Here is a 15733-nt window from a genome sequence, read left to right as displayed (position 1 = left end):
AGTAAAAAATTATGGTCAAAGCTAATACATGAATAGTGAAAATAGTCCAACATCCCAGATATTCTGGGACGGAGGGAGTGTACATGGTGAGAATTAATTAGGGGGTAGAACCAAGTACAACTTTTGAAATTATATTAGGGGTCGGGGTGGAACCAAGTATACGTACCTTGAGTATATGGAATAACATCAGCTTAAGCGGGTGTATAAAGTAGTACCAACTTTTATATCTTTTTATGGTGCACTTTTATAAAAACCGTGCAAATATCAAGTGAGTCGAACTTTCAAAGACCTATGTAACTGTGATGATAGTATTTTACATTAGTAGCTCTTTTTTTCATTTGTACACGGTCAACCACTACTCTCGAGTTGTGTCGCATACATAATCTATATAAATAGCCAAATGAAATGATCGCATGACTTAAAACCATTAAGTTAGAAATTTAACTCGAATGGCTGCCACTACCTTGCTGTTCATCGCTGCATTCTTATTCTATTGCCTACACCCTACAGGTATTTCTCTGATTACATTCTAATCTTGCCATTTGCAAAATGTAAATAATCAAAAATTAATTGATACATAACTCTTAATGCCATTATATTAACTAATTCAGAGTTTGCTTTGTCATTATCTTCTTAAAAAGCTAGTTAAATTGGTTTTTATGCATGTAATAACATTACATACCCTTGTACTTATACTCCTACTAAGCTAATTAATGTGTTGATTTTCCTTAAAAAAAAAATGTGTTGATTAATGTATTTATTCAATGTATAGAGGCACAAATTGGAGTATGTTATGGAAAGATCGGAGACAACTTACCATCTTCACAAGATGTTGTGAACTTATACAAATCCAATGGCATAAAAGCAATGAGACTCTATTTTCCTGATCAAGATACTCTTCAAGCCTTACAAGGAACAAACATCGAGCTGATGTTAGGAGTCGCGAATGAGAATATTGAGTCCTTAGCATCATGTTCGTGTGCTGCGAAAAGATGGGTCCGAAGAAATGTCCTCCCTTTTGGATCATTGATCAAGTACGTTGTGGTGGGGAATGAAATTAACCCATCTGATAAACAAGCCTCGTCAGTCTTACCAGCAATGCAAAATATTATATATGCATTAAACGCGTCTCAAAATTCAAATAACTTAAACGATGAAATTAAGGTTTCTACGGCCATTAATACAAACTTAATTAAAAACTCGTACCCCCCATCTAATGGCCAATTTCAAGACCTGTCATATATTACCCCAATAATAGACTTTTTGAATAGTAACGACTCGCCTTTGTTAGTTAATATTTACCCTTACTTTGCTTACATCAACGACACACAACATATTTCACTTGACTATGCGTTATTTAACGCCCCTGAAGTTGTTTTCACCGATCCTAACAACGGGTTGGACTACAAAAATTTATTGGATGCAATGGTGGATTCAGTGTACGCGGCTCTACGGAAGGCAGGAGCGAACCACCCTCGTGTCATCGTGTCGGAGAGTGGATGGCCATCTCGCGGTGGCTCTGCTGCTACAATGGACAATGCAAAGGCCTACTATGAAAACTTGGCCAATCATGTGAAGCAGGGGACTCCTTTGATGGCAGGGCAGCCTATTGAGACGTACTTGTTCGCGATGTTTGATGAGAATCAAAAACAAGGGGCTAGTAGTGAACGCAATTTTGGGATTTTCTATCCAAATCAACAATCTAAGTATGGACAACTCAACTTCTAAATGTACACTATATGCTTAGAGTATAAATAAAATGTTTGGTTACCAATTTATGTTAAATCTTGGCATCTATATAAACATTAATGCTTGAATAGAGTTTTGGCCTTGCTTGCAATTTAGTATTTAAGTTCATATTTTCGCTTTCTCATAAATGAATTTGGAATGAAACATCATTGTTAAATATTGGATAAATGAATTTGGAATGGAACATCATTGTTAAATATTGGATAACTATGGATAAGAATTGACATATTCATGCATCATGGCAATGAAGGATAATTTATTTTTATTTTTGGTGTAATTGAGTTGCAAGGACAAGTGATGTACTAATATAGACGACCACCCCTCAAAACTAAGTTAGTTATTGATCATACACGGCAACGAGGGATAATCCAAGTAGCTAAGACAAATTTTATGAATGACTCAACCTAACTTAAACATACTATGTCAACTCTATAAATTGCACGTAGTATATGGGCTGCACATATGCACCCAAATAATAAGCTTCCATTATTTCCAAACTATTTGGGGAAGTAATCCCTCAAACGGCTAATTAAGATGATTTGAGGTGTCCCTTCAAAAAATAAAAAAAAAATGATTTGAGGTGTTACACTCTTTCCAAAAAGTACATATGCATCATTAAAGGTGGGCACCGTGCCTGAGTAGACGTGTCGTGAAGCTTCCATTATTTCCAAACTATTTGGGGAAGTAATCCCTCAATCGACTAATTAAGATGATTTGAAGTGTCCCTTCAAAAAACAAAAAAAAATGATTTGAGGTGTTACACTCTTTCCAAAAAGTACATATGCATCATTAAAGGTGGACACCGTGCCAGGCCGTGCCGCCGCGGGCCACCGTGCCTAAGTAGACGTGTCGTGTCGTGCCGCCCAAGTCACAGGCCAGCCCACGGCACGGCACGACCCACGTGCCATTCGGGCTCGTGCCGTGCTGGCCTGCGTGCTGGCCTGGTGGGCTGGCCTACTGCCTTCCTCCCTTTTTTTATAATTTATTTATTTATTAATAGTTTATAACTTATAATCTTATATTATTATTTTTCTAAAATAAATTAAGTTTAATATTTATGTTTTATTATTTTTTATATTTAATATTTAAATTTATATATTTAGTTTATACTATTACTTTATAGTTTAATGTTTATAATTTATTACATTTATTTTTGTATTATTAATTATTATAATTTTAGTTTTGTTATATTAATTTACGAATTATAACTTAACGAAAAAAAAAAGGCAAATTGGACTTTGGATGTGAATAATGCATACTTCATATTATTATTACTTGAAAAAATTGTACAATGATGATAATGATAAAAATCGTACAAGGATATTAAACAAAAATTGGATAATGATAAAAATCGTAAAATGATAATATTGATAATGATAAAAATCGTACAATATACAAAAATTATCTATTCTTCTTCTTCTCCTTGTGCGTCTTCGTCTTCGTCTTCGGCTTCGGCTTCAAGGTCATAGGCTAGTTGCATAGATTGGGAACTAGCCGAACCCGAACAGTCGGAAGCGGAGGTTCCTTCATCGTTGTCGTTGTCGTTGTCGTCGTAAGAACGGTCTTGTGATCGATTTACCGCATCCAACCAATCTTTGAAACACACGCACATTTCAAGTGTTTCGGGTTTTATCCTTGTTCTTCTATCGTCTAAAACCCTCCCAAATGCGCTGAAAGCTCGTTCGGAGGCAACGAAGGAGACTTGGATACCAAGAATGTCCCGTGCCATTGCCGCCAAAGTTGGATGCTTCGTGCTTTGTTGTTTCCACCATGCAAGGAGGTCGAGGCTGTTTATCTCATCGTCGTCCATGCCCTTGGTGAAGTCGTAACTCAAGTACATTTGCAACTCCGAGACATCGCTTTGCGTTCTCCTTATTGATGAATCACCTGAAAACCTTGAAATCAAGTTAGTAGCTTGTGAAAATAAATGTTTGGCCTTCTTACTTACGTTTTTGGATGGTTGGGAAGGCCCTGAGCGAGGAACGGTGCCATATTTGGCTTCATAGACTCTATATAAAGCAAAAAACTGATCCTTCACATTAGTCTTATAGGCATCTACATCATCGTCAAGAAGCATGCATTGAAAGTAAATGTCAACTAACATAAATGTATTTTCATACTTTTGCATAGGATCTAATATGGAAGCAAAAATATAAATCAAAGCAATTTCACTATAATATTTACGCCACTTTGTTTCCATTGCTGGAAGATACTGATCATAATCACTTTGGTTGCGATGATCAGCGAAAAGTTGGGCGAGTAAACATGCATTTGAAAGAAAGTTTTGAGCACAAGGATTATAAACAGAAGAAAAACAATACGTCATGTTATATAATAACTGTAAAAATTGCATATATCGTTCACATTTAGCCCAATCATCCTCATACAGAGCATTGTTTGGAAATTTTTGGTTATAAAAAATTGTCAACGGATTCTTGTACTCAATTGCGTTAGTTAACATGTCAGAGGTGGAATTCCACCTAGTTGGGCAATCGGTTTTGATTTTTTATTGCCCTTATCTTTTGTTGTCTTAAAAAACTCTTCCATTCTTGGTATCTCATGTTTGAGCTATTAATAGACATAATAGTTTCTCCAATTTTGTTATAATATGGACCCATTACTCTAAATCCATCCTGTACACACAAGTTAAGAACATGGCAAACACATCTAGTATGAAGTGCATCACCATCTAATATTACATCGGTCAAGTTTTGTTTGACATAATTAGCAGTATTTGTCATTGCGGTTGCATTGTCAAATGTCATAGACATCATTTTATCTCGAAGTTTGTATTCATTTATTGCTTCCATTAAATGGTGAGAAATGTTAATACCGGTGTGGGGGTATTCAAGCATTTTGAAATGGATTATTCGTTTTTGTAACAACCATTTATCATCTACCAAATGGCAAGTCACACATAAATAGTGATATTTATAACCACTATCCCAAGAATCAGCAGTCAAAGACACTCTACAGTTAAGGTTACTCAATTCGGCTTGTAACCGCATTTTGTACTCTAGGAAGTTTTTCATGGCGGCGGAACGAACGGTTTTCCTAGAGATTCTTTTATGTTGGGGTTGTAATGCTTTGTTAATGTAAGTGTTAAATGGGTCACTTTCGGAGAAAAGAAAAGGTTGTTCGACGTGTACTATCATTTTCCCTAGTTCATCCCTATCCCTCTCATAGTTATAGGTAAAGCCGTGTGGATGGAATTGGGAAATTTTTGGCTGGGTTGGATCACTAGCTGGTTTTGCACAACTTCTCATGTGTCTAGTTAAGTGTCCCGTCCCCGATGTGGATTTTGCCGAGAATGAATGACCACATGTTTTACATTTTGCTCTTAGGTGGTCTCTACTTAGGAGGAAATAACGCCATACCTCACTTTTGCGGCTTTTGACAAGTACCATCTCACTCTCGGTTAATCATTCCTCGTGTGTGTTTGGGAATTGGGTGTTTGTAGAATCGGGGGTTTTTTGGTTAGTAGTAGAACCGGAGGCATTTAGGGTTTGTTGGCTACCTTGGCTAGAATAAAAATTTTGTGGGTCAAAGTAATTTGGTGGGAATAGACTGAATTGTGGAAATTGGTTTGGTGGTGGAAATCCGAGCATATTGTAGGGTTGAAAACCGGAAGTACCATCGTGCCTAAATTGTTCGAAGCCTAGGGGGACGTTACCGGGGTCATTGGTTGGAATGGCCGGACTCGAAATTTGGGGGCTCGTTGGATTAGGTGATTCCCTAGAACTACTACCACAGACACTACTAGAAATAGGCCGTTTTCCGAGGGAATCGTTCTGACGGACCTAAATTCCTTCGGAACATTCGAACTTTCCGACGGAATTAGGGTCTGTCAGAAAATTCCGTCGGAAAAGGTACGTTACGACAGAAATTCAATCGGAATTCTTGCGACGGAATTTAATTCCCGTCGGAAAGTTAACTTTTCGGCGGAAATAAAATATGTCGCAAGAATTCCGACGGAATATTCCCTCGGAAATCCCAAATATTCTGACGGATTAGTATTCCGTCGGAATCTTAATTAAAAAAAAATCTCTTTAAAAAAAGAAAACCAAACCCTAACCCTGAGAGCCGCCACTTTCCTCTCCTCTTTCTTTCCTTTCTTCTTTTTCTCTCTCCTCCTGGTCAGCCTTCTTTCCTCTCCTTCTTCCTCTATTTTCTTCTCCTTCTTCCCTCTACCTGCATCTTTCTTCTCCTTCTTTCCTCTATTTTCTTCCCCTCTTTCTTCTACCATGACAACCACCACGCCATCACCAACACCATCACCCACAACAAACAACGACAACAACAAAGAAGAGTACAACCACCACCGTGCAACAAATCTCAGGCGGCCACAACAACAACGACAACAACAACATCAATTGCACAGCAACAACAACGACAACATCAAGTATTGTAGATCTTGTTTTAATTGTAGATCTAGTTTTCTTTTTAATAAATTTCTGATCGATTATGGTTAATTTTTAAGTAATTGTAATATTAAGTTATAAATTTTATGAGATAATTGTATACTTTTTTGGTTTAATTGTCGTTATAAGTTATAATATTAAGTAATTTGTTTCTCTTATTTTTTTGGTTTAATTGTCGAATTTTTCGATTTTTTGGGTTTATTTATCTAATTCCTTAAAATATTTTGGGTAATTTTTACTGATAAATTCAGATTTTTGATTTTTTTTTTAATTTTTTTTTTTGGTGGTGAACGGTGGTCATGGTTTAAGGTTTGGGCTTGTGGAGTGGTGGGGGATGGTGTGGAGTGGTGGCGGTTAAAGGGTAGGTGAGGTCGTGGGCTAGTGGTGTGGTGTGGGGTGGGGAGTGGTGGTGGTTAAGGGGTATGGGGTAGGGGATGGGTATGGGGGCAGGGGATGTAGGCTGGGTGGGTGGGTATGGGGGCGTTGGGTGTGGGTGTGGGTGTGGGTGTGGGGTGGGGGTGGTCTGGGCAGGTGGGGTAGGGTGGGGTGGGGGTGCCCTTTTTTGTTTTTTTGTTTTTTTTATTGACTTTTCCGTCGGAATATACCTTTTCCGACGGAATATTCCGTCGGAATGTACCTCTTCCGACGAAAAATTCCGTCGGAAACCTACCCACCTCCGACGGAAATTTTCGTCGGAAATTTGCGACGAAATCTCAAATAAAGTCAAAAACAGCACCGAAAGAATTAGATCCGTCGGAAGACCGCCTTTCGACAGAATTTCCGCCGAAAAAGGTCGAATTTCCGACAAAGGCTGTTATGACAGACTAATTCCGACGGAATTCCGTCGGAAAGCCAGATTCCGACGGAATTTCCTATGTTTCCGACGTAATTTTTCCATCGGAATCCAGCTGTTTTCTTGTAGTGGGACAAGTCGGGGTTTCTCCTTCCCCCTAGATGATGATGGGTTACTTGATGCCATAATTAACAATAATAATTTTAATAATAACTAATTAACAATAATAATAATAATTAATAACAACAATTATAACAATAACAATGACAACAATAATAATTAATAACAATAATTGTAATAATAAAAATAACAACAATAATAATTAATAACAACAATTTTAACAATAATAATAACAATAATAATAATTAATAACAACAAATATAACAATAACAACAATAATAATTACTAACAATAATTGTAATAATAACAATAACAACAATAATAAATTGAAGATTAGTTTAGATCTTACAACCGTGCTTCAACGCTTTCCACTAATTACGATTACGAACTTTTAATTTTTTTCCGATATTAAGAAATAATATTTAGAGAATTTAAGAGAATTATTAGAGAATATAAGAGATTAAGGATTATTAGAGAATATAAGAGATTAAGAGAGGAAGATTGTGAATTTGTGATTTGGGAAGTGAATGGAATTTGGTATTTATAGGGAATTTGGGAAAGAAATAGGGGAAATAGAGTCGTTTATGGCCGTTGCTCCAACAGAAAAATTGGCAAAAATAGCCGTTTATGGCTGTGTTTGACCGTTGGCATGACGGGCCGTGCCTGGCGGACCGTGCCTACATGCCGTGCCACGGGCCAGCACGACGGGCTAGCAGCGGGCTTGTGTCGGGCCGTGCCAGAAAAATCAAAACGCTGTCCGTGGCACGGCCCACGGCTGGGCCACCGTGCCGGGCCGGGCCTGCAGCGGGCTCGTTCCGGGCCGTGCCCACCTTTATGCATCATCATAGGAGGGAAAAAAAAAATAGACTAACAGTAGTAAAATCAATTAGAGCTCAATTATCTAACGAACACACTGAGTTTCGTTATAGAAAACTAGATCTCTATACATGCGATGCGTGCTTTAAGTTTCTAAATTTACATGCACTGATCACTTTAAAGAGGAAGTATCAATCATATTATTTTAGGTGGATACTACTACCTCACCCCTTGGCAGATATAATAGATATGAGTATATGATTAAATGATTAATTATTGAATTTTGATATAAAATATAATTAATAACCTTGAAAGGCTTACTTTGTTTGAGGGATTTGAATTTGGTAGCACGCGAGATAAATGGTTAGTCCACTGGAGTAGCAAGCATTAAAAAAAAATATCTTCCATATAATAATGCTAACTTGATCTTAATTATGCAAGATATTTAACCAAATAAGATATTATATTGTAACGCAAAACATATGATATATCAATTGGATTGCTTAAAACTAATTATAATCGACTTTTCTTGCATACTATACGAGCTTAAGCCAGTTAACAATTCTCAAATTGAACATTACTTAGGCCACTGAAGGCTAATTGCGCACACCCACTCAAGAAGACCAATATTGAAATTTTCAAGTGGGCATTCCACTACTACTCTTGACTCTTGACTTGTTCTAGTATGTCTACTTCGTTGCTAAGTGCGTGCATGCAGGATCAATGGATGTCATACATCATTTAGGTATAGCACATATAAATGTATATGTCCGAGTTTATAACTTTATAATAGAAGTTCTACGTTAAATTTTTGTTTATCCTAATAAATCAACAAGCTTTATCATTTTAATTAGACAATGTCATGTAAAGAAACTAAACCTCGTACTACGCACATCTCTAAGACTCTGTAGTCTTGTCAGGCAATATAACTGCATATTAAGATATATTTAGGGAATTTAAGATAGCATTTAGATTTTGGATAATATAGTTAGATTTAGGAAATATTCTATCTTATTTCATTAAGTTGATATAAGGTAGGAAACTTAATTGCTTGTATTATAAATTGATTGATTGTGTGTTAATGAGAATTAAGCCAAAGTTTATTCACAATACATAATTCTACATGGTATTAGAGACTAATTTTTGTACACAACACTACTTAGCTAATTACTTGTAGTTAACCGGTAATTTGTTCCTTACTTTTTGTTACAGTTTATTTGTCCCTATCTTTAAAAATGTTTTCTTACACAAAATTTCAGTTACCACATTCTCTATAATATACTTTTGTCTTTCAAAAACCCCACTTATAGCAGTCGTTCTTACTTTTTCTTACACATGTCTCACTTTTTACACTCTACCATATCCTCGTTGGTGTACGTAACTATCATTTAGGAGGGAGCATATTTTATTCCTCCACTAGTTGATGTAGATTTGTATCGAAACTTGTGAGTTGTGTTGCCTACTCTATATATAGTGGCAAATTAAACAACTTTATAGTAAAAACTATCAAAAAAAATTAACACAACACAACATTAACTACTATGCATGCCATGGCTATAAGCTACCTTAACGTCTCGCTGTTCATCGCAGCATTCTTATTGCTTAGCCTACGTCCTACAGGTATCTATTTCTTACTATGTTGCCATCAAATCTGAAACTAATAAACATGCATGGTTGTTTTTTTTTTTTTTTTTTTTTTTTTTTTTACAAGGCTAGGCTATGTTATATTGTTATGTACTAGAGAAAAGACACGGTTAACTAAAGCTTAGCTTGCTTCATAACGCTCGATAATGTAAAAGCGATTATCAAATAACATAAGATATGCATACTTTTATAACTTTTGAATCATAGTCACTTTGACCGACTAAACTTAATATTATTAGGAAAACTTACCCAAATTTTGTATCAACTACCTCACACTTAGCTTATACTAATGTTTTGTGATATTATGAATGGCAGAGGCACAAGTTGGTGTAAGCTATGGAAAGATTGCTAACAACTTACCATCACCACAAGATGTGGTGAACCTCTACAGATCTAACAACATAAAAGCAATGAGACTATACTTTCCGGACCAACCAACTCTTGAAGCTTTACAAGGAACAGACATCAAACTCATGTTAGGCGTCGCAAATGAAAATATTCGGTCCATAGCATCATGTCGATGTGCTGCATACCGTTGGGTCCGAACCAACGTCCTCCCCTATCGATCCTCGATTAGTTACATAGTGGTGGGGAATGAAGTTGACCCGTCTAGTGAACCAGCATCATCAGTCGCACCAGCTATGCGAAATATTCAATATGCACTTGACGTACTAAATATAAACAATGAAAATGATGAAGTTAAAGTTTCTACGGCGATTAATGCAAACCTAATAACAAACTCGTACCCACCATCTAATGGCCAATTTAAGGATCCGTCGTATATAGCCCCAATAATCGACTTTATGAATACTCACGACTCGCCTTTGTTGGTTAATGTTTACCCGTACTTTGCTTATGCAAATGATCCAAAAGATATTTCACTAGACTATGCCTTATTTACATCCCCTGGATATGTTTTTACGGACCCTAATAACGGGTTACGTTACCAAAATTTATTTGATGCAATGGTAGATTCAGTGTACGCGGCTCTGCGGAGGGCAGGTGGACATCATCATCTACGTGCCGCAGCATCCGAGAGCGGATGGCCATCCAACGGAGGATTTGGTGCCACATTTTCCAACGCGATGACCTACAATAGAAATTTGATCAATCATGTGAAGCAAGGGACTCCTTTAACACCAGGGCAGCCTATTGAGACGTACGTGTTTGCAATGTTTGATGAAAATGAAAAACAAGGGCCTGAAACTGAGCGTAATTTTGGGCTTTTTCATCCAAATCAACAATCAAAGTATGGCTACCTTAGTTTCTAATGAAAACAAGGGGCATTTGTATGTAATGTATGTGTGTACAAATGTACGTGTTTTTATGAACTACATCGAATAAGACAATCTTCTTTGGCCTTCATCACACACTTAGCGAATCTGACCATGAAACAGGATTAAACAGATTTGTTAGGAGTGTCGGTTCAATAAGGCAGTTCTCTTTACCTTTACGAGAAGTAATAATATAAGACGAACTTATTTATGTACGTGGTAACTTTTTTTGTTTATGTAAAAACTTATTTATGTAAATTATCATTAGAAAAAAAGTCATGCAAAAAAAAAAAAGCAAGCTAGAAGTATCAACTATGCTTGGAGTTGAAAGAGGCTTGGTTTCCTATACTGGACCATCATTTAGCCGTATAAAAACATCTCGCATGCCCAAGTTTCACTGGAGTAAAAATATCCGTTTAAATCTTGGCCCAATTGTATTCTAGTGAGTGATAAGTACTCCGTACTTCATATTAAATTATTAACATAATTGTGGTTGGCATATGACTCCTCACACATGCATCGAACACACGTTTTTATACTAGAGCTATATTTTTCAAGTTATTTCAAGATCTTATTATTTATTGAATAAAACAATCAATGTAATTAACTAGCAAGCACAATAATCATATATAAAGTCACATAATTTTTGCACCTAAATCAACGTCACATTATTTTGCACCCAAATTAAGGTCACATAATCTTATTCAAAGCAAGCACAATATGCATAGTTTATTACATACGAGTAAATATGAGCATTGATAAACCTAACTACATATACTACTACACTAATCTTAAACACGAATAATCAAGTATCAATCATCTCTGAATTGATCCTTGATTAACTAGCATTAGCTTCTTATTATTTAATCCCAATCTAGAAACCTAATTAAGTTTATTACTCCACATGTCTTAGTAAATCACATCTTATCAAATTCTTGCCTCAGCTGGTTGTAATTTTGAGTAAGACACTTGAAGCTCTCCCTTTTCTTGACATCTTCTTCCTTCTTGTTCTTCTCTAATTCGCGCTTCGCGTCATTGATTTGGCTCTTTAACTCTTCAATCCTTTTAGTTTTTTCATCATGCTCTTTTTGCACTCTTTCCAATTCTACAAATTACATACGAAGTACAAAGTGTTAAACAATGTGATAACCTTAATTAATTTGTGTTACATAGATTTTCATTATTCAAGTGTACAAAACCAAAAATTATCTAACCTCTTGGTTGTTGGGAAAAACTTTCAAAATCCATTTCTCTTATTTCCTCAATACCTACAAAAGATTGTAAGGGAAAACAAAATCATAGTTAAAATTTAGTAAAAACAATATAATACAGTATGATAACAAGTATATGAACAATATAATACTAGCAAACTACAAGACATTTATAATTTAATGTAACAAAATTAGCTTGGAATTTCATTGAATGCCTTTGTTTTGTTTAAATGTTTTCTCCTAACCAATTAATTAACCATGCATTGAAAACTTTACCTTCAACACTTATAAGTTTAACCTAATTACAACCATTGGACAGTAAAACAATCAAAAATACAAAATTTGATTCAACGTGAGATATATGGAGTTCATGGTATGGTACTCACCCTCGACATCTAATATTATTATACAAACTCGGGTTCAATCTTGAGAAAAGACAAAAATATAATTTACGTAGTTACATCGATTTATTTATAAAAAAAAATTGAAAAGAGAGGAAGAAACATGCAAAATAGCATTACCTTGATTGACTGCTGATACGTTAATTACTTTGTCGATAATATATCCTCAGCTTCCCAACATTTAAAGAGAGAAAATCAACAAATTTGTCGCAGTTTATTATGTGGGGTTTGGATAATTTTAATTCTTCCTTGTGTTATGTGATATGGTTGAAGGTTTGCTCAACGAAATTTATTTTGGTACCTAATGATGTACTTTCTTGAAGCCTTGACCCCTTCGGCCCTTATATATTATCCCATGTACTCATTTGGTAGAGATATGAGGTATAATCCATTTCGAAAAATATATTTGTCTCATTTAATTTTCATATTGAAATTAGGAAAATAATATCTTTAGGACTTTTAATTTTTTTTTTTTGGCAAGATTTTTAGGATTATTTAAGTTGATACTCCGTATAATTTAGTTAATCATATCCTAACATAAATAATCCTATTGATACATGTTCGGAATACTAAAATATACTTCGTATATTTTTTGATATTAATTACTAAGTATATCTTATATCTTTCACAAATAATTCTCTTTACACTTGCATCTGGATGCAAACAGAAGTAGATTCTCATTTTATAGTATATTTATTTATTATTTTGCTCATTTTACATTTCACCTTAAAAAAAAGTTGTACTTGTATATTGGTATTGTTGAATGGATTGTTAGTTTTTATATTTTAATGTAGAGTTAATAACTAAAGTATTACGGAGTACGACTATACGAGTACTTGTAAAGTTGTACTCCCTCTATTATTCTAAGTGTTCCATTTTTGTTTTATTCACTTACCACTTTGATCAATGCTTGTGAATTATATATAAGAAAAAATATAATCTTATGTGTACTTATTGAAATCATTTTAATGAATAGATTTTTAACTTTTAATTATTATAGTTTATACTTATTGATAATTAAAATATTATTGGTCAGAGTTTTGAAGTTTTGTTACGTGTGTCAAGCTTTAATAAAGCACTTCAAAAAAAAGGAAGCAAAAAATTGGGAGTAAATCTTGAATAAAAATAATTTTTATTGGTTAATTAAAATACTCCGTATAAAAATGAGACAATCTTACATAGATGGATAAGGAATTAATAATAACAGTACTATGATAGTACAGTTCAACAACAGTAATTTGTAACCTCTCTGACAAGTTCAAATGGTTTTGGTCATCAATATATTTATTGCTCTGCAAATTATCATCATGTTTTTACCAGATTTTTTTTAAGTCAACATCTAGACCTACTGAATTTTATGTGCTCCATACATTTCTGATTTTACTTCAATTTCAGAGACAATGCATAAAATTCTGAGGAATCCATTAAAATCTCAAGCTGATTACGAGTAGTATGTAATACAATTCCTCCATTCATCTGATTGGTTGATTTAGTTCTTTCTTTGGTTGATAAGTTGATTTAGCATACACAGTTTGCAAAACAAGTACCCATACATTGGTAAAAACTTGAGCCAACTAGCTAACACATAATTCTTGCATAATCCGGGGTGTTTGCTCATTCATATACTTTCTCCGATCCATTCTTAACTACTGTAGCAATTATCTTTTAAAAAAGTTTTATAAATATTGATTCTTCTCATTTTAAGCGAATTCAACCTCGCATTTCAAATAGTAAATATCCAATAAACCCTTATTGTAACTTTTAAGCTCTTTATTAACATGATTTTGTGGATACAATAATTTAAATAATTTAATCGCCTATAAATCTATATAAAAAATTCTCTAAAACTTGAAAACTGTGAGATACACTAGTAGTAGAACGAAAAGAAACCTAATTAAGCTCATATATATCGATTTATTGACCTCATAAGCATAAATTATTCTACCGACACGTAGGCTGACGTATATAATTAATTAAGTGAACAAAACAACAACTAGCTCAGATTAATTAGGCAAACTAACCTCGTTAGAGAAAATTTGCTTGATTGTTGTGTATAATAAGTTCCTTTTTTCCCTCATAACCAACTTTACTCACACTAGACTTAGCAATAAGGATGGATCTATGATTTTGATTTAAGCTCGTATCACAACAACAATCAAAGCCTTGATTTGAGTATATAAGCTATAGAATGGAAGTGGTGGTACTAGTTGCTTGACTAAAAATGAGCACTAAAACAAAAACCTAAGGAAAAAGAAGCATCTTTCTATTGATGGAAAATCATAGCACTATATAGATTTTGTTACATATTTGTATTATACTAAATGATGGAGGGAGGACCTTTGGCCTATTGTACATTGATATGAAAGTTATTGCTTGTTATTTGGTACTAAGAAAATCATAATCATAATGCGCCTTGACACATACATGTTGCACCATAGAAGGTGATACCTCCCATGTGAACCTACTCCCCACCCTTACATATTGCCGTATTGCCCTTTTATATTGTTGTTTTCTAGGTTTTCTTCGTCATAAGACACGTAACAACATGTGTGTCTAGGGGGATAAAAGAAGAGGAATAGGGATTTTGGGAAAGGGCTGGGATTAGAGAGGGATGGAACAAAGATTAAAAACTCCCTTATCCCTCAATAATATTCTATTAGTTTTGTGCCTGGGCGATGTTCAGATTGCTGATAAAATTTTAGTATAAACTTTTTTACTTGAATGTTAAATACGGTCTTACAATCCCTTTTGATGATATAGGATATTTAGACATACGATGTCATGTTGCTTATTTAATTAAATAATAATAGTGTACTTTTTGTAGTTCAGTTTGTAAATATCTATGTTATTATTGACTTGAAATTATATTTATTAAACTTAAAATGTTTTTTTTACTAATTCTCTATTATTATTTTTAAATAAATTAAATATATTATAAATTGATCTTATTTTAAAGAACTTTTTAAAACGAATTTTATGACAGAAATAGAACCGATTTATATGAAATTTATTAAAAGTTATGCTTAATTTTGTATATATAGAAGTATATTGATAATAAAACTCTATACAACATTTTCATCTTAAAAAAACAATCCAAAATTCACTTACTTAGTATCATATGTATCACAATAATATTTATTTTTCGCGTACGTGGCGCGACACTTGGCGAAAAGCTGGAATGCCAAGTGTCACTTCTCGTGGCTTGGCTGCAAGACCGGCTTTATATATTAGTGACTAGTACGTACCCCCGGGCGATGCCCCAGGTTCCCTCCATAATATATATCCTTATGTTTTAAAAATCCTT

The 15733-nt window shown here is 34.5% G+C and overlaps 2 protein-coding genes and 1 long non-coding RNA gene across 4 annotated transcripts; 2 read left to right on the top strand and 1 right to left on the bottom strand.

The window, feature by feature from the left end:
• Positions 1–396: 396 nt before the first annotated feature.
• LOC110736005 (glucan endo-1,3-beta-glucosidase-like) lies at positions 397–1821 on the top strand. The gene is made up of 2 exons (XM_021916166.1): positions 397–510; positions 773–1821. The coding sequence occupies exons 1-2, from the start codon at positions 450–452 to the stop codon at positions 1726–1728; spliced, it is 1017 nt and encodes a 338-aa protein (XP_021771858.1). The 5' UTR covers positions 397–449; the 3' UTR covers positions 1729–1821.
• Positions 1822–9392: 7571 nt separating this feature from the next.
• LOC110736258 (glucan endo-1,3-beta-glucosidase-like) lies at positions 9393–11032 on the top strand. The gene is made up of 2 exons (XM_021916429.1): positions 9393–9519; positions 9859–11032. Exons 1-2 carry the CDS (start codon positions 9441–9443, stop codon positions 10812–10814), a joined length of 1035 nt encoding a protein of 344 aa, XP_021772121.1. The 5' UTR covers positions 9393–9440; the 3' UTR covers positions 10815–11032.
• A 428-nt stretch (positions 11033–11460) lies between these two features.
• LOC110736004 lies at positions 11461–14683 on the bottom strand. 2 transcript variants are annotated; one of them, XR_002514182.1, is made up of 3 exons: positions 14451–14683; positions 12032–12085; positions 11461–11922 (listed from the first exon to the last, which is right to left on the bottom strand). It is a non-coding gene; the product is annotated as an uncharacterized LOC110736004 (long non-coding RNA). The 2 variants fall into 2 exon arrangements; XR_002514183.1 differs by lacking the exon at positions 14451–14683 and adding an exon at positions 12550–12961.
• Positions 14684–15733: the final 1050 nt, after the last annotated feature.

Source organism: Chenopodium quinoa, unplaced genomic scaffold, assembly GCF_001683475.1.
Source record: "Chenopodium quinoa cultivar QQ74 unplaced genomic scaffold, ASM168347v1, whole genome shotgun sequence".
Classification (NCBI taxonomy): domain Eukaryota; kingdom Viridiplantae; phylum Streptophyta; class Magnoliopsida; order Caryophyllales; family Amaranthaceae; genus Chenopodium; species Chenopodium quinoa.
The sequence above is the reverse complement of the archived record's forward strand: the minus strand, read 5'-3'. Positions and strand labels throughout refer to the sequence as shown.